Source organism: Varanus komodoensis, unplaced genomic scaffold (assembly GCF_004798865.1).
Source record: "Varanus komodoensis strain SLA01 unplaced genomic scaffold, ASM479886v1 scaffold37, whole genome shotgun sequence".
Lineage (NCBI taxonomy): Eukaryota > Metazoa > Chordata > Lepidosauria > Squamata > Varanidae > Varanus > Varanus komodoensis.
This window is the reverse complement of record NW_025335889.1, coordinates 801,890-827,744: the sequence shown is the minus strand read 5'-3', so window position 1 is coordinate 827,744 and position 25,855 is coordinate 801,890. Positions and strand designations below refer to the sequence as shown.

At 42.1% G+C, this 25,855-nt stretch overlaps 1 protein-coding gene across 6 annotated transcripts; it reads right to left on the bottom strand.

Annotated features, from left to right (window-relative positions):
* Positions 1-7,954: 7,954 nt before the first annotated feature.
* On the bottom strand, positions 7,955-16,610 carry SPATA2 (spermatogenesis associated 2). 6 transcript variants are annotated; one of them, XM_044440340.1, is made up of 3 exons: positions 16,574-16,610; positions 12,525-12,951; positions 7,955-10,039 (listed from the first exon to the last, which is right to left on the bottom strand). In XM_044440340.1, the coding sequence occupies exons 2-3, from the start codon at positions 12,840-12,842 to the stop codon at positions 8,792-8,794; spliced, it is 1,566 nt and encodes a 521-aa protein (XP_044296275.1). In that variant the 5' UTR covers positions 12,843-12,951; positions 16,574-16,610; the 3' UTR covers positions 7,955-8,791. The 6 variants fall into 6 exon arrangements, with proteins under 6 accessions (XP_044296275.1, XP_044296273.1, XP_044296271.1 ...); XM_044440338.1 differs by lacking the exon at positions 16,574-16,610 and adding an exon at positions 15,301-15,442 and having other exon boundaries at positions 12,525-12,948; XM_044440336.1 differs by lacking the exon at positions 16,574-16,610 and adding an exon at positions 15,301-15,440.
* Between the last annotated feature and the right edge of the window lie 9,245 nt (positions 16,611-25,855).

The window sequence follows — 25,855 nt, the reverse complement described above, 5'->3', positions numbered from 1 at the left end:
TTAGTGCTTCCTAGGGGAAGTCCCCTGCTTAGGGGAAACATTCGTTCCTGCAAGGGGAAGGTCAGTGATCTCGCTTTTATGTGGGTTCTGCTGACCTGCATCTTTCCAAACCAAGCACATCTCCTTGTTTCATGTTGCACTAAAACTGGGGGAACTAAATCACTTTTGCACCAGTGGTGGAGGCCTTTTGCACCCCAGAACTGACAGGACAGATTGGTGAGGTGGAGGCCCCTTCGATTCTGCCCTAAGGTTTTAATAGAAATACAACACATGCCATCATAATGGGGGAAACTGCCCCGGTGAGCTGTGTGGCAACTCAGGCTGCCACTTTTGATACACAGGATCTAGACCTTAACAGCTTTCACTTCTTAGGGCTCTTTAACTGAAATTGGCTTCAACACAGACTCTCAGAAGAGGACACCTGAAAACAGAGGGCTGCTCTCTGACAACTCTTCACAGAGGACTGTCCTCTTCAGGGTACGTCACCTGGTCATTCTTGCCTCAGTTCCATGGTGTTTCTGAGAAGCAGAATCACAGGCGACAGTAAGAAAGGAAGGCTCCTTCCATGACCATCATTGCATGTTGGCAGGGTCTGTGGCCAGGACATGGGTGGCCAGAGACGAGACGAGACAAGAGGCACCAGGGCCAGGGCAACAGAACTTCAGGAAAGACGTGGTAGAGGTTTCATGGAAAGCCCAGGTCCTGGTCATGGTAGAGGCCGAGGTCAGGAACCAGAAGAATGCATGGGGGCTGAACAAGGTCATGGTCAGGAACAAGCCAAGGGTGGAGAACCAGGAGGACAGAGATGCAGCTACCTTGGGCAGCATCACAGCAAGGCAGCATCCACGAGGCAACAGGACCCACCAGATGCAGCAAGGGTCAGGCAAGAGGCAGGAGCTGAACCACAGCTTACAGGAAGCCCTGCATTACTGGGCAACACGGTGAGGCAGGATACGCGGGCAAGAGGCAGGCACAATCGTAATGCAGCATGGAAGGGCAGGAAACACAGCAGGAGCCAGGAGCAGCGGCAAAGGTCAGGAAGGACGCAGCACAGGAGCAAACAGGAGGGCCTGTGTTGCTGAGGTAACATGGGGGGGGGGGGGGGTAGGGGCCAGTTTGGGAGGGAAGAGCTCACTCTTATATAGCTCTTCCCTCAGGACTCCCAGCACGAAACCTCCAGGAGGGCTTGGGACCAGTCCCGCAAGTTGCTCCTGTTCTAGCCACCAGAGCAGCCCAGATCCTGACACCTGTTTCCCTTCCCTTCAGCTAAATGAGCAAAGGCAGCAATTTATTTATTTATTTAAAACGGTTGTATCCTGTCCTATACATAAAAGTCTCAGGATGGTCCAACAACAAAGGCCCAGCATCACCTCTATAATAAAAGCCCAATTAAATAGAAATTAGGCCTTAAAATAATGGGGAAATATAAAGGTTTTGCCCTGGTGCTGAAAAGAATACAATGTTGGCACCAGGTGCACCTCTCTGGGGAGAACTGGGGCACCACTGCAGAGAATTCCCAAACTGCATGCCCTGAAAAATACATTCTGTAAGCAAACCAAAATTCCTGTGAGCCCAGAGAAGGAGGCTGCCTACTGTCTCCCTGCAGGCTCTGGCCATTCCAGTTGCATAGTCACAGCCTTCTCCAACCAGTTGTCCTTCAGATGACAACACTCATGACTGCAACCATGTGGCCATACTGGCTGGGGCTGATAAAAACGGTAGAAGGCAGCAGGTTGCAGAAGGTGACTGTAGCTAGTACAATGTGGCAGCTAAGAGCTCTGTGCTCCTGCCATGGACGCTCTCCCTTGGGAAACCACCTCTGCTCTCTCTACTTTGCATCTGGCCACTCTCTTTTAAAATAAGATGATGATATATTGGCCTGTTGTTGCAAGAACTGTCTCATTATGTTTGTAAGATGCTTTAAACAGTAAGAACATAAGAAGAGCCCTGACAGTGCAGACCAAAGCCTCATCTAGCACAGCATTCTGTTCCTTCGGTAGATGCTGATGCGAAGTCCAGAAGCCTCCCTTGCTTTAACAGTCCTGTGCTTTACAACTTGGAAAGCACTATAGAAATACCAGTGGTGCAGCAGTATATTCCGAAGTACAAGCACTCATCAGAACAGTCCCGAAAGCCAAGCAGCTCTGCCTCTCTGTCCAACAAATATGTATTTGTTGATTCATCTTGGCAACTCAGTTCTACCAGATTTCATCTCTATGGGCCTTACTTGTGCATTCAGGACTAAGCCACCCCAGAATACCTTGCATTGCACTATATTGCAAAAGGGAAAATTCACCCCATCCCACACACACTCTACTGTGAGGATTGCTGCAGAACTTATAAGAGACAGGGAAGCCCGAGGCTGTTGGCAGATGACCCCAGTAGTCCAGAAGTCCCCACATTCTGGCCCTGAAAAGCTGCTTCACCTACATCCCTGATATGCTACATTATTGTGATGGTTAGAGATGTGGCAGATTGCTAACACTCAAGCCAACTGTGTAAAAAGATGAGCAGCGTGGCTGCACTGAGTCACTGAAATTGGCTGCATGTATTTAAGAGGCTACTGAGGAGGGTGCTGTTGCAAGCAGTCTATTAGTTATGCTCTCTGGCTTGCATGTGCCACTGGCACACTTACAATTGCTCGTAGGAGTGGAACTCGATCTATTTGAGAGCAAATAAATGGCAGAATTTGTTTTCAAGGGGACCCATGATACAATATTGATAACAGAGGTGCAGGGGGTAAATAAAACATTCATCGATGCTTGGAAAAAGCACTGTATTTCTCATCTGAGTCATGTGTGTACCTGATTTGGAGAAATAAGAGAATACCTGTCTTAAAACGGATCAGCCACTTTTCCAATGAAAGTCATTCGGCAGAGCAACACACAGTAACAGCAGCATTTTATAACAAAAGAACCTGTTTTGGGCACAGGTGGGGAGAAGGTACATTGGAATCTACTGGTAGATCTCTGGGTGATTTTGAGCAGATTGGCAAGGGCTTCTGACTTTAATAGCAGCACCCAAAGGACTCACCTGTTTGCCCTTAATTAAATCAATGAAATGAAGAAAGCTAACATAAGGGTTACGAGCATTTTTCAGTTCTGGTGCCCAGAACAAATGTATGGGCTCAGAATCCTTTCATTCCAAGGACCAAAAGAGGCTACACGTGACACCAGGAGATTACCATCTTCAAACAGGGGGCAACACCAAAAACTTTAAAAAGTGAGGGTGGGGGAGCAGTTGCAGTGAAAACAGGAAACACCTTCTCCACTCTCCCAAAACCTCTGTCTTTTCTGAGTCTACTGGGATGCAGTATGCCTATATACCCCCGTTCCTGGGGAGCATGGGCAGGGGAGAGTGGCGGCACTCGCATCTTCCTGGTGGGTTGCCTGTGGACAGCTGTTTGGTCAGAGTGTGAATGGAATGCTGGACTGGGTGGAGCCTTGGAGCACAGCTTTGCTTATGTTCTTCCGAACAGACTGCTAGGACAAAAGAACATGCAGAGCAATCCCCTTGCTCTCTTTATGACGTTCCCACTTGAAATCATCCCGGCCCAACTTGAAAGGGGTTTGACGATGCTTGCATTTGAAACTAGAGCACTGTCACCAACCTGTCGTTTTATTTTGCCCCAAAACAACACCATTTCAGCAGTAAGTACATACTGACAACTTTACACAGCCTAGGTTGCTGTATACATTTCCAAGACTGGGAGAATCTTGCTTTTGAGATCTGCCAACATTTACTGGATTCAGACAACAGGATACATCTAATCAAGAGATGAGAGTGGATTGCTGTTGAATCGTGGGTTGTCACTGAAACATGGGTCATCACATTGTCTGAACCCAGTTGAGATAGCAAGCTACGAAGAACAACCCACTGTTCCCAGCCCAGCAAGAAACAACAGGCTCTTTTAATGGGTTGTTTGTGGTTCACAAGCCATGACTTGTCAGTGCAGCTGGGTTCAGGCAGAATGATGACTCCCATTTCACCCATGTTTGGCAATGCTAACTCAACCACTGAGTGTAGGTTATCCTGTTGTTTGAGCCTGCTAACTCATTCTAGTCAAAAGCACTGGGTTGTTTTTCTTTACATAGCAGACATCATTGCATGAGAACCCCAGGCTACATTAGGGAATAAGCAAGAGGGTATGTATTGGCAGGAAACAAAGTTTAGGACAGTCTACATGACACACCTTTAGGCCAGTCCCAATTGATACTAGTTCCTATTGGTATCAATTGTTCTCAGGTATACAAATACCAACACACTTGCCTTCTTCAACATGGTGCCCTCTAGATATGTTGGGAGAACAACTAGCATCCTTCCCAGCATACTCATATAGTCCTCTCCTAACGTGTGGTATTATCTGACATGACTCAACATGTAGGATTCCTTGAAGACGGAAGGTTTAAAGCCCATTGCTTTACAAAATGAGTACAAAGATGCACTTTTATAACAATGCACATGTTTTAATACATTCACAATAAATAAAAATGTAACCAAGATCAACTGCATTGAAAAATTAGGAAGACAGTGTCTCTGTACTCTGTCCCCCATGGACAACATTCCTCCAGGCTTTCCAGTCCTCCACCTTCCCTCAGAGTCCACCCAAGCTCACACCTACTGCCTCAGTGACTCCATCTAGCCACCTCATCCTCTGCCGTCCCCTTCCTTTTCCTTTTGCTGTCAATTGTTCCCAGCATCCAAGTCTGGAATGGGGGATAGTAAAGTCAATTCTTGGGTGCCTTACAAGATACTGTGGACTATATAGGGGTTCTGATTCCACAGCCACATATGATTGACCCTTGCTGAAAATATTACATGTATATGCCATGAAACTACTTGTTTTTTTTTTTATAACATAGTCATCCAAAGCATCAAGATTGCAGAAAAAAAGAAAAGAAATCATTTAAACAAACCTAACCATGAGCCATTACAAAAATGCTTTCAGTTTATGCTTTGTAGAAAGGACTACAATTTGTAATGCCAGGAGGTTCACCTAATCTGCTAATCTTTTAGTTATATTTTCAGGTAAGTCACCTTGTGATGAAAGCTCCTCTGTGTTCTTAAAGGCTAATCATAACATTTCCTTTTACATCCAGATAGACAAACATCCAAGCCAGACTGAGAACACTACATGTCAATGGTGGGGTTTAAATCTTCTTTCAATTGGCCTACCAACTAAAGTTAAAAAGTTAACTCCACAGGTACCAAAGACGCATTTTGGGGCAAAAGGTATGCTTCAAGTAAGGCAGAGTCCAGTGCTGTCCATGTCTTCTGAGTAGGTGCTCAACGCTATTTAAAAACCACAAGACCTCACAGATCTCTAAGTTGTACCTGTATTAAGAAGCTGGTATAGGATCATGCATGAAAAACACTGGCTGATTAGAACAGAATGAGAATATTGGTTGATTGCCAACACACAAGCATCATACAAGGCTGTTCACACAACAGGACTTTCCCTTCTCTTGCCCCCAGCATCACTATCCTGCACCCCCCAAATCTCTTCGAGGGCCCTCAATGCTCCAGAGGTGATTCAAGGGATGTATAGGCAGCTGTGGGGTGCTGGAGTCCGTCTCATCATCTATGTGCACGCCGTGGTCAAGCAGAACCAATCTATTACCTATTCAAAATACTTCCCAACAAAACTTAAAATTTGCAGTCTTATCTAGCTGAAAAATTGTGATGGATAAAGGCATAATGATTTCTAATGTGACCTGCCCAGACTGCTGTCAGCTCCATTCTGGTGATACTTTACTACGCAAAGCTACTCTTAACCTGAGAAACAGCAGCCTCGGGTTACTAAAACCAGAGTCAGAATATAGATGAGGAGACATGAGCTTGTGTTGTGACATTAAGCTTGACATACTGAAACTACTTGGAGTCTCTAAAGCGTCCGCACGCTCTCTCTCTCTCTCTCTCTCTCTCTGCTGGCTAGTCAATATGAAAAGAGGCTAGAAGCGAGCTTAGGGATCAGTTGGCCTAGGATTAAAGCCTAATTCTGCTATTGACTTACTGTGTAGAATGGGGACCATCTTCTGCTTTGTTCTCCAATTCTAAAGTAGGGCTTGTGGCTAGAATTCAACAGGGTTCTTGTATGCCCCCCCCCCGATTCTCTTGCAACCCATCGATTTTGACATGCCAGTACCCCCACTGCTTATGCAATAGTGATTTAGCACTTCAGAGGCAACCTAAAGCAAGCCAAAATGTTTGTTTCTGGAACAAAGTAAGCTGGCAAAGCTTGTATAAGGTAGCTCAATCAACCTGTGCCTTTGAGAAACTAGCATTTCTGCTTGTTTCGGGGCTTCCCCGAGAAAGTGAAATATTCTCCACGATGGTTCTCACTTATGCAACAGTATCAGAGGGACCCATTGCTTGCAGAAAGGAGTAAATGGGGCATAAACACCCCACTGAATTTTGCCCAGTGACCTAAGCTTGAAGGGTTATGAAGACAAGCATAAGAGAAGCAATTGACTTCTACATGCCATGCATTCAGTATAAATCTTTCAAACACACACAATGTTAAATTCCCCCTCCCCCAAAGTATAACTCTTAGGAAAATGAAGTGTTCCTTTAAAAATTTTAAAATAGTAATTCAAGTGTTTCTAACAAATGAGATGCCAAGCAGCTACATTTTAAATTAACATATATTTTACTGTCTCAATCACAGCAACCTCATACAGTAAGATACACATTAAAAAAAGGATTTAGCATGGTGTCACTTGCAGTTTTAACATTGTTCTGTACTATAGGTATTCCATGACAAATATCTACACAGGAGTCTTTTTAAGCACTATAATTAATCCCTGCTAGGTTCACCGTATAAATTACGTGGCATCACAGTTTTTGTTCATTTAGTGTTAAGTGAATAGTAATATGGAACCCGAAGAAGGGAGATCTATAAGCTATACAGTATAGCAGCCAAATAAAGACAGGCATGGTGCTTTAAGAGGTTGAGCAGAACACATCAAAATGAACTCTATAGGCCAATATTTTAGAAAGAGTAAAATTGTTTTAAATTTTTTCATTATATACACATTGTATCTACACATATATTAATATACACTTATTAAAAAGATCCATCTAAGATTCTGAAAATCTTAATCACTCGCTTAAACATTGATTTCCATTAACCTTCCTGCTTGGCAAGGGAATTCTTGCCTGCAAAGAAAATAAAATACTGAATGCGATATGCCATTGTGATCTCATGCCTACTTGATCATACATCATTTTGTTGACACTGCTTTGCTGTTGGCAATAATTCATAAAATAATTCAACACTATACATTTGATGCAAAATGATCACAGAAGAATTTCAATGTTTTAAAATCCCTTTGTGTTCCTGACCACCCCCTCCTGCCACTCTTATATCTCTAGGCATTCATAGATATTCCTCATTTAAAGGGTGAAAGGACTAGAAAATTAGTAAGTCCTAGAATCAACAGCCATACTGTTAACATGTACAATGTTAGGGTCAAAGGTGATGCGTCACAAAGCCCAGCATTCACCACAAGGGCACAAACATTCTGGATAAAAGATGGTTGATAAAAGAAATCTCTAATATCCTTTAGAGCTAGAACTAATTTCTATATTTGGATTCACCTTCACAACTGACTGGGAATGGCACAAATCATCTTTTTTAACCATCACTACTCAACAGTACTAGTGAGTTGCAGTGGAGTATATAGCTATTTATGTAAACAATTCCCACAAGCATGACTGGGAAACAGCAGGAGAGTGTCCAAGTGATCAAAGTCCATGTTACAATAAAAATTACTTCTAAAGGAACTTCACTTGCATATGGAAGGAAGAGGTTAAGTACATGCCCATCTGTCATTGACTTCACAAGAATTTCAACCCAGCTGGAAGAAATAGAAATGGATTGTGAGGAACACCTGTCTACAACAGCTGGAATAAGCTGTAAGTGAAATACAGTACAAGGAAAAAACCCAGAGACTTTAGTGATATGACCTTTAAAAAACCATACCAAATATATTTATTAAAAATAATCTACTTTCAAAATTACTTATTTACAGTAAAAAGATACATGTGCAACAGAAGGTGAATCCAATTATTCCTCATCCAGAAAGACAACACTCCACTTAACACAGATAATTTCACTTCTTTAAAATGATAGAACAGTTATAATAAAGAATTTTGGCAGGGTGGGAAAATAAAGCCAACACTTGGTTTAGAAGTTTTTAGAATCTGATTTTTTAAGCTTAAGAGAAATCCTGGAAAGCGCAGAATGGGAGAAGACATGAGGATGAGACACCATGGTGATGTGCCTTTTGGAGCTTAGGCAGTGCATCTAATCTTTCTTTTAAAAATACTTTTCACAAAAACAAATTCATGAATATTTCATGCAAACTACCCAAAAATTTCACAAGTCACTGAAAATCCTTGGTTGTCTTTTTAATTACTACTCTGATATTGTGTTATGTGGTTGAGATAGTGACAAAAGTAAAACACAAATGTGATGTCTTTTCAGGAAAAAGAATATGCATTCTAACCCCTGCCTGCTTCCAGAAAAGGAAAAAGTGCTCTTCTCTCTGACCTAAGTGGAAAAACAGCTAAGAGTCACATAAGAGAATAGTAGCAGCAGCTATATTTGTGAAACCACATCAAGGACTGGCACCAATGTTAAGATGTATTTGTCTAATACTAGGGCATGTCTACTTTTTCTCCTAAGAAGTCAGTAGGTTGATACCAGCAACACCAGAATGTTTGTGTTTTTAGCCCTTTTGTCCCAAGATATTGATTTAAAAAAAAAAAAAACCCACCCCCAGAAAGTCTATCTATAAACCAGGTGTGATAACTGGTTTGATTTATAGTTTAATTGATTGTTTGGCAAGAATCTGTGAAGCTCACTTTTTCGACAGCAGGGGTCATAATAGTAAGCACTGAGGCAAGTATCACAAGAAACCTTTGAACAAAAAGTGCATGTGTTTGTAGCTCCTGGTCGGTTGCAAAAGCCACAGCGTGAAGAACCTGAAGACTTGGTTTTTGAACTGAACTGAGAGGCTCGGTCTTGAGTCTGTAGCATATATGGAGGCTTTTCCCTTACAGCAGCTGCAGATGATATGCCTTCACTGGAAAGAGTTTTGAGTGAATAGCTACTCTGTTTCATTGCTGGATATTCCTGCCTGCAGATGAGCAAGTTGTCACACTTCTGGCACATGGAGGAGCCACAAGTTAATCCACAGTTTTGGCACTTAAGGGAAGTGGTCTCTTTGGCTAGGTGTGGACGTTTATGGTAAGCTGGGTTGGCATCATTTTTTAGCAGCCATACATCATGTTTAGTGGATTCTTGTCTCTTAAACACACTCCTAGAATCAGGGTCAGTATATAAATCTAAATCATCTTGAGGGGAATAGTAAGTACCATATGGAATACCCGTTCTTAATATGCCATTGGCATGGGCATGGGATGAAACTGGCAAATATTCATCAGAACACGCATGTGGAGAACTTGTCATGGCAAGCAGAGAAGGTGATGGACGAATTATTTCATCTTTAATGTCGTCTTCAGTGTCGACTAAAAAGGGCTCTTTTCTGAGACTCAATGATGTCATCAAAGGTGGCTTCTTATTTTCCAAATAACTATCATATGTGTCCACTGATTTAGAAGGTTTACTAACTTTGGGTTTGAAATAATCTTTAGAGCCTCTCTCACTAGCAGATTTCTGAAGTACCATTCGTGACATGGAAGTATTTAGATTCTCTTTGCATTCTGCACGTCGTTTCAAGGCATCTGAACAGCCTCGGACATCATCACTGCTATTTTTTCTCTCCTTTACAATATCAAGTTCTGAATAACTTTTATCCTTCACTTGCAAATGAATTTCAATCAACTGTTCACACTCTATTTTGGCCAAAAAAAGTTCAAATGACACCATCTTCACCTGTAAAGGATCAACCAGGTCTTTGAGTTTATACAAAGTTCCAAGTTCTTGAACATATCCCATTGAGTTCAGTATCTGTCTTATATCCTCATCGGGTATTGTAGACTTCACATAATAAACAAAAGGTCCTGTGTAGGTCTGAAGAGAAAAACAAATCATAAATGCATCTGAGTTATATTTCTGAAACAGCTTAGATCATACATATTGCCACCAGAGGGGGCAAACACTCAAAATAAAAAGACTTTTTGGCCAAAGAATTTAACTGACAAATCACTTGAGCCTGCTAAGACAAACTGATTTCAATGATATTACATAAACATTAAGAATTTGATCACCAACTACTTTTGAGTCTATTTCTATGATGCTCCAGTACATTTGCTGTAAACCATTTCACAGAGCCTGTGGCTGATTACGGATGGTATATGAAAGTTTTAATAAACAATGCCAAACAGTGCAATGGCTTACATTTCAAACAGTGCTCCAAGTAGTATCTTAATTCCACATTCTCAAGTTAACCTGATAAAGCATATGCTTTTAATCTATAACAGAGAGCTACAGATCACAGGAATTAGAAGGGGGAAGATTAACAGGGCGCATAGACAAAATAGCTGTAAGTATTTTATAACTGAGACGTCAAAAACACATTGGAATGAGTGGATGACTACAAGCCTTGCTAAAGCTTCCATGAGTGAGACTGAGGAGACTGACACTAAAAACTGTAGTTAACATTTCAGTGTCAATGCACTTGTTAGCAGCTCAGCCAGTAATGTGTCTGCCTGTCAACAGTCTAAGGGTGCTTAAAATACTGCAAATACAGCATCCATGGATGCTGAGATACACAGAGCAAGATACAAAGCAAGATCTGTTTTAAACTAACGCCATTACTAGGGCTGGAAAAATAACTTATACGTTAGCTTCAATCTTGCAGAACGATCAGGTGTTTCATGACCTGCTTGGCACATGGTTCCCATTTTTGAACACCAACATCAAGGTTGTAAGAGTGCAAGGAATCAGGTGCCCAGGATTCTTATAGCTCTGTATATGTTGTATAGCAGCACAGAACAGTATAAAAAAATCTTGATTTCTCATTTTATGGGGCATGCTATCCATTCCATGTATTAACACACTATTAATACCAAGCATTAAGAATCTGGGCCAGAAAGAATGCTCTGTTCTGTTATTTTCCAGATGATCTCCTTCAATAAGACCAAATGTAATCCTTATTTCCACCCCTTACTGGTAAAGGATTGTATTTATCCAAGGAGGGGTTTTAAGATAAAAACAAAATACATATACAAGCCTCGTGGCATAGCAACCACTGGTGTTTACTGACATAACTTAGAAAAAACCACATGCATTTAACAAGTATTTAATTTCACTTTTATTTCCATGTTAAAAGTCAGCCTTTACTAGAGAAGGCTGGGACAGAAAAATATTTCTTTGTTGTCTTGAGATATTATATATTCAATATATAAAATACTGATTTTTTTTGTTGGATGCATAAGCAAAAGCCAACACCTCTCATCCTTATTTATTGCTCCTCACTCTATGTTTTATGATTATGGATGTTTCACTTTTTCCTTAGACTAGTGTAGACAACACAAGAGAAGTGGATGTGAAGACACAAAGCACAGTTCACTGGGGGAAAGTGCTGATATCCGTCATTTGGAATAATGAGACAGTGCTACGGAAATGCTAGAAAAATATTAGCTGAAATCTAGAGGAGCTGGGAATGCTAAGGGCTAAAAACTGAGTCAGAACGCCTGATGCTCATTGGTTGGCCTTGCTTAAGCTATTGAGTTAAATCTAGCACCATGCTGGACAAAGTTGGCCAGTCCAAAGGGAATTTTTTTCCTTGTTCTCACTGCAGCCTTCCCTGCTAGTCGGCTGAAAATGAGCTGATGGATTTCCTTGGATGCATGGGGGACTGGGGGGGGGGGGATTGCTCCTCCTCCTCCTCCCAATTCTGCTTACAGAACATCAGTGGAACAATACCATTCAATGCAAGCCACTATTTCTCAATCTAACTTGCTTTCTTGAGATACCAAAATGTTACTCTGAGATCCCGATAGGTTGGGGTGAAACATGAATAGGTAAGAAAATCCTTCCTTAGTTGGGATTCAAAGAAAAAGTTTACTTTGCTCTCCAGTGAAGACTTAACAGGGTCAAGTATAGCAAATTTAAGAGGTGAAATATATAAGGTGCAATTATCAAAAAAAAAAAAACTCATTAAAGCAGTAGCTGTAGCTCCTCAAGCTCTCTGGCCTTTTAAGGTGCTGTAAACTATGGTTTTCACTAACACAAGAGTATTTTCAAATAGATTTCCATATGTACCGTTTTTATGTTACTAGAAGAGTATGCAGATTCTTGCCTTGCACTTTCAAGTATCCTTTAACTCTGGGATCAATCTGATCACCACTCTCTATACCCGAGTTCACCAACCTGGGACTTTTCAGATCTGTTGGACTACAACTCTGAACACACTCAGCTGCTGAGTGTGGATGATGAAATCCGTAGTCTAACACATCTGAAGACTGCCAGCTTGGATAAGGCTGTTCTATCCCATCCCACAGGTAATATATATGCTCTTTTAAGAGATAAACTGATAGAAAGCTGATCATACCTTTATATTTTTGAATTCCTTCTTCCAAGGGTAAAGAAAAAGATTAACTCCAACTGATTCTAGCATACTGAATGCATTCTGGAGTGAACGCAAACTTGAAGATTTCAAAGACCTTAGTGAACGTTCAGCAATCTCATAAAATTTAATTAGCCGGAATCTATAAAAGGGATCAATCTTAGGAAAGCAGAGTAAGGCTGAAGCTGCCACTTGTAGATATTCATCACTAACTGGCCGCTGCTTCTTGTCAGAGATATCCAATTTAGATTCATGAAACTGGACATATTTTCTGAATACATCGTCTTTATATTTTGTATCCATTTGAAGTTGGATTCTAGCACGCTCGTGAGCGGCTACCTCATCCCTTTCATGGCTATCTTGAGGCAGATGTTTGATCAGTAGGTAATATAAGACAGGAATGAAGAGTCTTCTGAAAGAAAAGGCAATGCAAGTTACTCATCGTGGCACTCTTCAAATTTTCTCAGACCTCTGAAAGCATCTATAGTTTTTTCTCCTTTTCCATCTCTGAGACTCTTTGGAGACTCCCACTTTGGTTCACTACAGGAATTAGGTATTTCAGCTGGATCCATACTAATTCACCTAATACTATATATTAGATATATAGATACACAATACATACATAAAATAGATAAACAATACATAAAACAAAACTTTGAGCAGAAGTTTCTATAGATGGATTACCAGGCTTTCAGTGTTATAGAAAATTTCACACAAAAGATTTCAATTCCACATCAATGATGAGATACCATTCTATAAAATCTAAAGACCCAGTTTTGCTTAGTAGGTTTCCCTAGTAAGAGAAACTGACACAAATTTATTTTTAATTCTTAACTTCAAATGTGTTGCAAAAGCAAGAGATAACTGAAAGGGATACATCTCAATCCTCTTTATGGGATAAACCCACCATTGTCCTAAATCCATTCTTCACAATTAGCAAAGAATGGTAGATCTGTACAGTTGAGCAATCCTCAGGTTAAGCATTTTATTTCCAGCTGACATAAAATCATCCTTAACAGAGACTACTAATTACCACTTAGAAGAAAAAGCAATACTGAACATGAACAAATGCCAGCTTTTTCATCTTTGGATGTCACTGATTCTGAAGCAGCCTTGCTATGTCATATATAGCACAATCCTATCTCTGTGAAAAAGTTCATTGGGCATTGCTCCCAGGTAAGTGTACATAAGATGGCCTCACACAACACCAGGAGTCCCTAAGAATCAACTAAGTTCTTTTGTTCAAAATGGAGAATGTACAATATTAACATCCTCCTTTGGTTCTGATTATGACTTGCCATCTGTAGATGTACAATTCCTGCAGAATAGTTTACTGACACCTTCAGTATGCAAATGTCACAGCTCTGACTCTACAGAGAGCAATCTTAGAACTGCTCACAATCGGCCTATTCAGCAAGTATACCTACAAGTCAGATTTTAAGTACATTTTTTTTCTGGTTCCTAGAAGCCAGCCCTGCTCTATCACCATAGAGACATTCTTAGCCACCAGAAACATATTTTAGATATCCAAGCATTTGTACTTCCTCCAGCCTCAAGCTTACCTCTTTTTCATATACTCACATACTAGTACAACTCAGCACATTGTTATCAGAATGGTAACACAGAATTATTTTATCAATTACTTAAGCATACAGACTAAGTAAATATAGATGGAGAAAATCTTTATTTACTTTATTATGAGTAGAAGGATTTGGAGTCCTTCACTTCCAATCTTTTATACATCTTTTCCCAATTATATTTTTCTCCATGCACAATCTACAAATATGGATGTCCCAGCAAAGAAGAATATTTAGAGTAAAGCAGAGACAGAATGAGTAGTAAACAAAGGAAGAGAGTGCTACTTTGATTTAAATGGTCTGACTTGTCTTCCACACATACCACAATTTAATTTGTGACCTTGCAGACCTGTGATTTAATTGTTCTGGCAGAAAAATGATGTAAACAATAAACTAATTAACTGTTTGCCCAACTATGAACCTGCAACATTGCAAAATTATTTTGAAAAGATTGTAAGGCATTCCTCACTACAAAAGAAAACACTAATTCCCATTGTAACGATTCAGTGGTCATAATGGGTATACATTTTTCACTCATAGACAATGAACTGCAAACAGGGCTGGTGACTTATTAGGCTGCAGGCCATGATATTAAATTTTACAAGTGAAGCAAAAACATAATTTCAAAGAAAACGTTCTAACATGTGCCCTATTTCAGTAACTTTTTCCATCAACCCTAGCCTAAGCAATGAATGCTATGCATGGCTAGCACTTAAAACCTAGAGATCTCGTATGCACCTTTATCAGTAGATTAAAATATCTTCTGTGGGTTAGTTTCCCCTCCTAAAAGCCAGAATGTTTCCTTTACTCGTTAAAAAGATATACATCAAGCATCTTTTTTCCTTCTCTTTGAATATTCCATCTGCGTCGTGCTTTCCTCAGCATCAATGAACAGTTTACACAAAAAAAGTGGGGCACAGAAAGCAGTAAAACTCCCAAATACTCACAGGCTCCCAAAGGTCGCCTCGTTAGTTACCGGAGCGAGCCCGAACACAAAAGGGGCGGACAAATGGAGCTCCCGGGCGGACCGCCCAGCGACTGCGGCCGAGGCACGAAGCCCACCTACTCACCGTCTCCTCTACCATCTCCACCACGGGCAGAGGTCACCTGAGCCGCCAGCCCCTGCGCTCATCCCGGCCCGGCCCGGCCCGCCCTTATCCGCTCCCTCCTTCGGCCATACCCACCGACTCCTGCGCCCTCCCGCAAAAGTTGGCGATACGAGGCGCGGGAATAACGAGACAACGCCAGCTCCGCCCGACTGCCCACTAAGAGCACAAGCCAGCAACCGCCACTCGCCAGCCAGGAAGGCGCTCGCGACCCGGAAGCGCTACCCCTCCCTCCGCAACAGGGCACCGGAAGTCTTGCCTCCCCTCCGCCACGGCCTGAGCGAAAGCGCATGCGCCTCCCGCGCGGGCTCAGCCCGTAGGGTTCTCCTTGCTTTTTCGGCGGGCGGCTTCCACCTCTGCTCGGGCTTTCCTCCAGAGAGTTGGCAGCTGTACCTTGAACACAGCCAGGGGTGTGTGGCGCCTTAAGGACGAGCAAGCACGGAGGGCACTGCAAGCCTTAGTAGATCGGAGGCCACTTCATACGCCCCTTGAACCTTTTGCTGCTATGTGAAGCAGTAAGGCAAGCCTACTCGGAAGTAAGCTCCGTTGCGTTCATTAGGACTTTCTCGCAAGTAAGTATGGATTTGCACCTTTTTGGGTGTAGTCCTGTACCTGCTTGCCTGCGAGTAAATCCCACTGAGGTCAATCGGACTTTCGGCTGCGTAGACATTTACAGCATTAATCGTTGAGGCCCTACCACACTCTCCGGAGTTTGTTTTTACTGAAACAGACAAAAAGCCCAATTCTATTAAACCGGGAAATGATGGCAGTCGTAGGATTTCTCTCTCTCTAAAGATGCATAGCATTGCACTTTCAAACAGGTTCCCCTCGAGGAAATATAATGAAGAAATCCAGTCAGGCTGGTACAATAATTTATCCATAGTTACCCGAGAGTAAATCTCATTGACTCAAAAGGATTTCCTTCTAAGTAGTCACGTATGTGTTTGCGTTATGTCATGTTCATGATTGGGCAGCAGCATCATGACCGACCCCTCCACAAACAAAAGGATAGCACAGGAATCTCTTCACAAATTTCACAGTTGGTCATGTGAAAAGCCAAATACGTGTTAAATACGCAAAAGCATAACGCGAGTGTATTTAAGTTAAAGGCACACAAATCTGCCTGCAACTGAGCTCTCGATACGAGGGAAGAACAGAGAACGGAGACTATTTAGGGTGACTGACCAATGTTGTAACCTGAAGGGGGTCTAGTGTACCAGATTTTAAGTTGGAAATCCACACAGGTTCAGCCATACCTCCCCTAACCTACAATATTAACAGAGGATTATATAAACTCCTGGCCAGATTGTCTATTTGTTTTGGGAGGAACAACGGAATACTGCCTACTTACAGCTGCGTTCAAATTCTGAATCTCTATTTCTGTCTTCCACTCGGAAGGGCTGGTCCTAAAAATGGTTTTCTTCTTCAACCCGGAAATGTTCTCCGCAGATAATTGGAGTTGCTCTTCATATTCTTATATCTATGGGCCGGCCAAGCGCCTCCCCCCTTACTTCCCACGGCGCATGTGCGGCGTTCAAACTATATTTATATTTCGATGCATTACTTCATGTTGCAGTTACTCCTTTTACCAAACTGCATTGTCCTTATCCCAAGTGTCCTATTCCTGAAGCAATTCCAGCAGTAACGAAGTGAAAGAACAGCTAAAATAACAGGAATGACAGAATCGCTGCGCATGCGTGATTGCAAGAGCTGCCGTAGTCCTGACGTCACAAGGGAGGATTTAACTAAAGGAGCGGAATTCCTTCTCGCGTGATGCGGTCAGTTATGCAACAGAGGGGGCTGCCGGCGCCTATGTTGGCGCGGCTTCTTAGCCATTGCAGCTTTCATTCTGAGCTTTATACGAGCTATGCATGGTGGTGATCCTACTTTGGGGATGGAGTTCAGCACCATGGATGGCTCTTACCGAGCTCAGAATAAATACTACAATGGACAAGGAAGGACGCTTACGAATAGAAGATGATAGTGTCTGGGAACGGCTTTCTCCACAATAAAATTATGTGATTGCGGTAGGACTGTCCTTCTAGTTAAACCAAAAAGTCCCTGCTGAACTATGTTGCCTATTGGTGACTAAATAACTAACATTTCTGATAAAATGGGAGTGATTCCCTAAGGATGGACGTGGTATCAATGTGAGAAAGGCCCTGCATGTCAGAATTTCTGAAGACTGACACATTCTCTGCTCCATTAGTTAGCTGTTGGGGCTGTCCTGAGATGAAGCTGCATGTGATGCCTCCCAGGACTGGTCAAATTATTTTTAGCACCTGAGACAAGTCCCTCTCCCTATTCCTTGCAGCAAAACTACATTAATAATAAAATAGTTAAGCAGTTTCTGCTATTCTATAACACCCTCCATTGCCAAATGTTAGGACCAGCTGGCTAGATGGAGTACACTTCTGCCAGTCTGATATGCTGTTTAAAATGACTACACCTTGGGATCTCCTATCTAGGACAGTTTTTCTTTCGAGAAGGATTACAAAAAGCCCTATTGTTAGGCTCTTCTAGCTGTACACGATCTGATTTTAGGCTTCAGGGATAAGGCAAACGAGACAAGGTTCAAATATATACATCCTTAGACATAATATCATCACAGTGAAAGAAAGCTGACGTATGTGATGGTAGGGGGATGTACTTTGAGCAAAAGACAGCTAAGGCTGCAAACATACGCCAGGGATGGAGACCATATTAATGTCAAGGGGCACATTCAGTGGTTATCTAGGACCAAATGTCAGAGATAGGTTTGCCAACCCTTTTCCTCTCTCTCTGTCTTCCTTCTCAGTGAGTTGCTAAGGACAAATTGCTCTGAACTGATCTGTTGCAGCAGACTTCTGAAATTAGATTGAGGGTCACAGATTACATAGCTCTGGGAGCATGTCCCTTCCTATTCTACAATTCTAAATGCAAGCAATCCACAAGCCTAGCACAACTATTACTGTACTATTCTGAACTGGAGAATGAACAGGGAACCTGATATAGTGGGCAGGGATTAAAATATATTAACATTCCCTTTGGTCACAAAGCCCACAATGGCAACTCTTGAGTCCACTGGCTTCCAGCTATGACAGACCAGATGTTTTGATGGAATGAGTTACAGGGGAAGGGAGCATCCACTGAAATCTTTCCAGATTGGAACCTAGAAGCTGCACTTACATCCCATTGACCTGTGTTGACACAGATCCATTTGTTTCACTATAATCAAAACTCAAGTCACATCAATGAAATGCAGTTATATAGCTAAATCATTTTTCATTTTCGCATCCATCCAACTTCATCTTGCCTTGGAAGAAGACAGGGAAAAAGAACCATATACATCAAAAGGCCAGTAGTAGTTGTGGTAAACAGTAGTAACTTTGGGCATAAATGAAGAGGAAAATAGCATTACAACCACTTTGAACAAAACACTGCAAACCATCTATGAGCAACAGCATAATAAGTAAACTCCTTCAGCCCTGAAGCTAATGTCAACAAACCAACTCTATCCTGCTTGCTGGCCTTATGATTACTTACACATGGGTGGATTTCACCATTTTTAAAGTTGCCTTCTTAGAAGAGGGAACATTTCTTTTGTCTGAGACTGAGGCTGGGAAACTTCTTTCTCTCTCATGTGTTGCCTGAAACCAGGGGGATTCCCAAAATCTATTGCATATGTAGATTTGCATATGTCCTGCTACATGAAGCATAGTAAATTCTTTTTCAGTCCCCTAATAAGCCTCTCAGCATCCTCAGCAAGTGTATACAGACAAGCAATGTCTGTATTCTGTAGCATGAATGATGATCAAGGTGGGGTTATTTCTTCCTTTTAAAACAAGTGTTGAAGGTTATTCAAAACATTTCTGTTTCTTCCCCACAAAATGCAGCATTAGCATAGTGGTATGAGATGCTCTTCGACAGAACAACATAGGAATAAGTTTATACAGAACTGGTGTGGAAATATCCAAAAGGGGTGAGCAAAGATGAAGGATGCTACTTCTGGTAATTTTAGAAAGCACATCTGCACCACTTCAAAGCATCAACTGATTTTTTAGTGACATACTGAGAAGGTCTTTTCACTCATTGATGATTACAGAGGAGGAATTACAGAGTGAAAGCCAGTGTGGTATAGTAGTTAACAGCACAATTCTGGCACTTGGGCAATTTGAGTTCTAGTCGCTACTCAGTCACAAAGCCAATTGGGTGACTTTGCACCAGTCACAGACTCTCAGCCCAATGTACTTCACAGGATTGCTGTTGTGGGGATAAGACTGAGAGCAGGAACAGCAGAATCGTGTAAGGTACTATGAGTTCATGAAAGGAAGGAAGGAAGAAGGTGGGATGTAAGTCTATTATTTAGATTTATATTCCGCCTTTTTCTTAAAAAGAACTCAAAGGGGATTATATCATATTGCCTATCAACCTGTTAGAATCAAATACATTTTTAATCTGTGTGTCTTGTGAATTAAAACAAGAAGGGAGCAATCCTCAGTTTTGCCCTTGGCGATTGGAAGCCCCCAAACCTAGGAGTGTCCAGTTATCCAGTGCAGAATGGAAGGGGCACTGATTTCAGTTCTCCATCTTTCTGCTCTGCAGATTTTGCTAGAGTGGGTTTCCAGCCCATGTAGCAAATGTGCTTCAGAGGGGGAGCTATGTTCTGTGGTGGTGGTGGTTTCAGTCTGTTCAAAGCTAGGCCTGATTTCCTCAGATATTTTATACTTCTGGCTTCTTAGCCAGGGAAATACTGTTTATAATGCAGGAAAGTTTCCAACATCCAACAAACTTTGTCAGTTCAATCTGCATTATTGAGCTTGTCCAGTGTACTTCCAGCCATCCTTCCACCTTCTCATGCTGAGCACCCTGTGATATCACCTCACCCCAATTGCCTGACTGATTTAATAGTTCTAATTTTGCTTTCTGTTGCTTTTGGATCTGTGAAAGATGAGCAAACAAATATGCAGATAGCCAGTTGGATGATCAAGAGGAAAGGGAGAACCAGAACCATCTGCTCATAAAAACTTCCTCGAGCTTGGTGCTGCCAGCAGCTTCTCACCACCAATGAAATATGCATTGTAGTTGTTCCTTAAAATGGTACATCTTCTTTTTACTCTTGCAAGCTTAATTATGAGTATCCATTTCTTTTTCCAAGAAACCAAAAGTGGAGATCAAGCTTTTCCTCTGCTTAAGCCTGTGCTGTTAATACTGTATATGAGCACAGTTCTCTGAAAAGAACAGAAGATTCTGAAACCAGCATGTTTTGTTTTGTTTTTGGTTTCTAATGCAGCCAGTTAAAAGGTATCATTTGGCACAACCACACAAACATCTGATAAACATGGTATTTTTTTCCCTCTGCTTTCTTATTAAGGATTCTCACCACCTCTACTTCTAACAAAATGGGATCTTTAAATGTTTTTTATCATAGTAGCTAACAATATTCTGTATCTACAGATCCAGTATGGTTATATTTTATTTATTAGATTTATAACCCACCTTTTTTCTTTTAAAGAACTCATGGTGACTTACATCTTTCGCTTCCTCCTGTTCTCAATTCTATCCCCACAACAACCCTGTGAGGTACATTGGCTGACAGTCTGTGACTGTCTGAGTGGCGACTAGAACTCAGATTGCCTGAGTCCCACACCCACCGTCTTAACCACTGCACCGCAATGGCTAACACGGTCTTGTTGTCCAAGGTGGCTGAGAAAGAGCTTTGCTCAAGCTATTGAAGCTTGCAAAGGTCTGAGAAGCTGATAAACAGAAAACAAGTGCTTGCCTTTATAACCACCAAGGAATGATACCACCTTGAACAGTATGAGTAACAGGCTTAGACCAAGCTGGTACATTTCCCTCACCAACTATGCACACCTTTCCCTTGGGAAAAGGACTCTGGTTCTTTACAAGGGGTTTTGACAGAGCAATGACAATTTTTGCACTGGGACACATACAGCCGTATGTTTCAGTTCAACCCCCTACCTTTTTAAAGGTGAACCAAAGTTTGAATAGCTAGCTGTCAACACTACTTTTCCCCAGAAAAGGGGGATGAGAAGTACGTTTACACTTTTCTGAGCATCTAGAATGTTGGGAAAAGTGCAAAATGTATACAACCCTACAAATTATTAGGATGAAAAAAGTGGGTCATCCTGCTGCAGGGGTGATATGAATTGGACCAACCCTTTTCATCTCTTGTGCCCTTTGTTTCTACTGACAGCTCAACTTTTGTCAAAGGAAAGCAAAAGCAAAACAGAAAACCCACAAAGTTTTATGAAGTCTCTATGTGCCCAGTGTTGGTACTAGTTTAATCTTGGGTGGTGGCAACAAAAAGTGAAAAAAGAAGGAATTAAGGAGAAAGTAGAAAAGGCAAAACCAACCAGCAAACCTGGGAGCTGGGCAAATTACACATGATTGAGTAGGAGGAAGTAGACAGGCATGGAGAGCCTGGAATTGTAGGGCAGTAAACTCCAGAACCTTCCCTGGAAACAAAAATGAGAACCCGAAGGAAGCCATGACTGTGACTTGACAACGCTAAGTCTGGGCCCAATTCAAGGTGCTGGTTTTGACCTATAAAGCCCTGAACAACTTGGGACCAGGATACCTGGAGGAACATCTCCTTCCTTATATGCCCTCAGGCCCCTTAAGATCTGCGGGAGAAGCCCTGCTCCGAGAACCCTCTCTAAGAGAGGTAAAAAGGACATCTGCTCAGAGTAGGGCCTTCTCTGCTGTGGCGCCCAGACTCTGGAATGTTCTTGCCAGAGAGGAACACCTGGCGCCAAGTTTGTACTCTTTTTGGCACCAGGCCAAAACCTTTTTATTTAATCGTTATTTTAAAAATTAGCATTTTAGTGGTTCACAGTCACTTTTGATTTGATTTATCTGTATAGGTTTACAGTAATTTTATTGTACTGGTTTATTGATTGTTTTTATGACTATTGCTTTTAATCTTGTAAGCCGTCCTGAGACGCGATAGTGAAGGACAGCATATAAATGTTTTAAACAAACAAACAAACAAACAAACGCTAAGATGAAAACAATCAGGGACAACAAAGAAGTCTATGAAATTAATTAAATAAAAGGGATCTAGTTTATTTGTATCTCCAGGCACTGGGTCCATTAGGATTAAGGAACCGGTTTAGCTCCCACCTCAGGTCCTCCAAGTGCCCTCTTTTACTTTCTGGCTATCATTCACCCCTATGTGTGAAAGACAAATATTGTCATGGGCAGTGTTGTGATTAGAGCCTGTTCACTGGATGATGGGAGTCCCTTGGTGGGGTGAAGTGAGTGTCTGTGCACACGACCCGTAGAGGTTCCAACAGGTTTTCTCTGTAGGGAGGGAAACTCTTCCCTTCCAAACTCCTTATACATGAAAGCAAGCTCCAATTACTGTGATGCTCTTGTCTGCAATTTCCATTCTTCCATCAACTGATTTTTCTCTCCACCCCACCTACACTGCATCACCTACGCAAAGCATCTGTTCACATACAAACCAATGTATGTTCCCTGTCATACTGCAAGAAACAGCATATAGAATCAAAACAAAAATCATCAGAAGCTGACCTGCGGCTAACAATGACAAATACCTACAGTTACCTAACAGATGAGAAATCTCCCAAATTACAAATTATTTTTTTCCCGTTCCCATTCTTATCCCATCTTGTCTTGAATACTGATCTCCTGTATGTCCACTGATACATGTGTCCTCAAGTAATATTCTCTTACAGCTTTGGTATTCCCGTTAGTCATAAGTTTCATATGAAGCCAGGGTAAGACTTACTAGCTAATCAGGGTAGGGACTGCCACCCTCATGCTAAGTACACTATAGATGTGGGTTGCAGCTAAACAGGAGTACAATTGACAGTGTAATTATACATTTAGGATTGCTAATACAAACTATGTTTATTCTGAAGTGAGTTTATCTGCAATTAATCCTGTGCTGAATGGGCTATTTAAAAGCAAGCAAGCAAACACACACAAAAGAACATTAAAATTGTGCTACAGTACGATAGAGCAACTAACAAGCAAGGAAAATAAAACTGTTTGGTTTGTGAGACTGAAAATATGAAGTTGATTAGATCTGGTTATGAAACTAGAGATCAAGCATTTTTACCTCTATTTTTGAGACCCATACCCCAGTCTACTCACTGGGAAGCACTAGGTTCAAATTGCGGGAGAAATGTGAGTGTGGCCATCAAAGAAGGCTGATAAAAGAGGATAGAATAAGACTACCTGCAAAGTCATGTCCACTCTTTGTATGAAGCACAACAAAATGCACATACTAAAACAAAAACAAAAAACAAACAAGAAACAGCACTTAGACCCCTTAAATGTGGTCAGTCAGTTGGAATTCCAAATATAGCAAGAAAACAACAGTAGTAGTCCTCAGTTCTAAAGCAGTGATTATCTCACTGCCATTCAGCAACAGTGCTTCAAGCAGCTTCATATATCTGCTAACAACCGTGGATGCTTTCCCAATGTATCTTGTTTTCTGATCAATTATCAATTTTACTTTCTTAAGTTAATTAAAATAGATCCAAGTTAGAACACAGTTTAAGAACCTCAATAAACATATTGTCTATGAGTACAAAATGTTGCACTGTGACCTCTTTTCCTACAGCTATGATTTTCATAATACTACCTCTGAGAGAAACCATGGAAGACTGCATGTGAAAGCGACAGTCCATGAAGCTTGTTGCAAGATCTGTTTGTAAGCAGCAATACAGACACACTCTGATTTTGTACACACTACAGCTTGCTGCAAATATTACGGCCTCACAGGGAGATTCAAAGGGTTGGGCACCAAGAAGTGAAGTATGTGTGTGCAAAAATCCAGCTAATCAAGGGAGATCAGAAAGAACAGAGATTATCGGGGCCTTGTAGCTGTATTTGGTGCAGCAGAGTCTCCCAGGAATCCCCCAGGCTTCAGTCCCACTGACCACCCCCCCTCCACCACACACACACATACCACCTCTGAAAGACTCTTCAACACAATCAGACCCATTGCATTTATGATAGATCTCCATCTATAAACTCTAGGACCTATGGTGGAGTAATGGGACTAGGCTCTCTCTAAGGATTTCACTAGCATAACCGTCATTATTCTGCTTCTTTAAAGGAGGCAATGATCAGGCCTGTCCTAAAAAGGCATCCCGGGATCCAGAGATGGCCGCCAATTATAGACCGGTGGCCAACATTGCGTTTCTGGGCAAGTTGCTAGAGCGGGTGGTGGCGGGACAACTCCAAGCACTCTTGGATGAAACTGATTATCTAGACCCATTTCAGTCCGGCTTCAGACCTGGTTATGGTACTGAATCTGCCTTAGTTGCCTTGTATGATGACCTGTGCAGGGAAAGGGACAGGGGGAGTGCATCCCTGTTGCTTCTCCTGGACCTCTCAGCAGCTTTTGATACCATCAACGATGGTAACTTTCTGGATAGGCTGTCGGGACTGGGAATAGGAGGCACTGCTTGGCAGTGGTTCCTCTCCTACCTTGCCGACGGATTCCAGAAGGTGGTGCTGGGGGACTTTGGCTCTGTACCATGGCAACTCTGCCATGGAGTACCGCAGGGCTACAGTTTGTCCCCCTTGCTATTTAACATCTACATGAAACTGCTGGGAGAGGTCATCAGGAGGTTTGGGCTGTGGAGTCATCAGTATGCTGATGACACCCAGGTCTACCTTTCCTTTTCAACTAATCCAGGTGAGGCAATGGCTGTCCTGAACCGGTGCCTGGCCGAGGTAATGGGCTGGATGAGGGCAAATAAACTGAAGTTCAATCCAGGTAAGACAGAGCTCCTGTTGGTAAGTGATTTGAGTTTCCGGGTAAGTGACCTGGGCCCTGCCCTGGACGGGGTTGCACTCCCTCTAAAGGACAGGGTCCACAGCTTAGGAGTGCTCCTCGACCCAGAACTGTCCCTGGAAGCCCAGGTGACAGGGTGGCAAGGAGCGCTTTCCTACACTCCGGCTGATCCATCAGCTGCATCCTTACCTGGAGGAGAACTGCCTGGCAACAGTGACATATGCACTGGTTACCTCCCATTTGGACTACTGTAATGTGCTCTACGTGGGGCTGCCCTTGAAGACAGTCCAGATACGTCAGCTGGTGCAAAACAGAGCTGCCAGGATGCTGTCGGGGACTGGTTGTTATTCTCATATAACCCGTCCTCAATCAGCTCCATTGGCTTCCCATTGAAGTCTGGGCTCAATTCAAGGTGTTGGTTATTACCTTAAAGCCCGAAATGGCTTGGAACCAGGATACCTAAAGGAACGCCTTTTTCCCTATATACCCTCCCGCCGCCTAAGATTGGCAGCAGAGGCCCTCCTCTGGGAACCCTCTTTGAAAGAGGTTAAGAGACAGAGTACTCAGAGGAGAGCTTTCTCTGCAGTGGCGCCCCGACTATGGAGTGTGCTCCCTAGAGAGATCCGCCTGGCGCCATCATTATATGCTTTTCGGAGCCAGGTCAAAATCTTTTTATTTAACTAATATTTTAAAGTTAACTAATTTTAATGGTATATTTATTTAATTCATTTTAACCATGTTTTGTTTTATACTGGGTCGTGGTGTAGCCAATTTATTTATTTGTTTAGAACTGGACAATGTATTTTGGGTTTTAATGTTTGTAAACCACCCAGAGAGCCCTCTGGGCTACTTGGG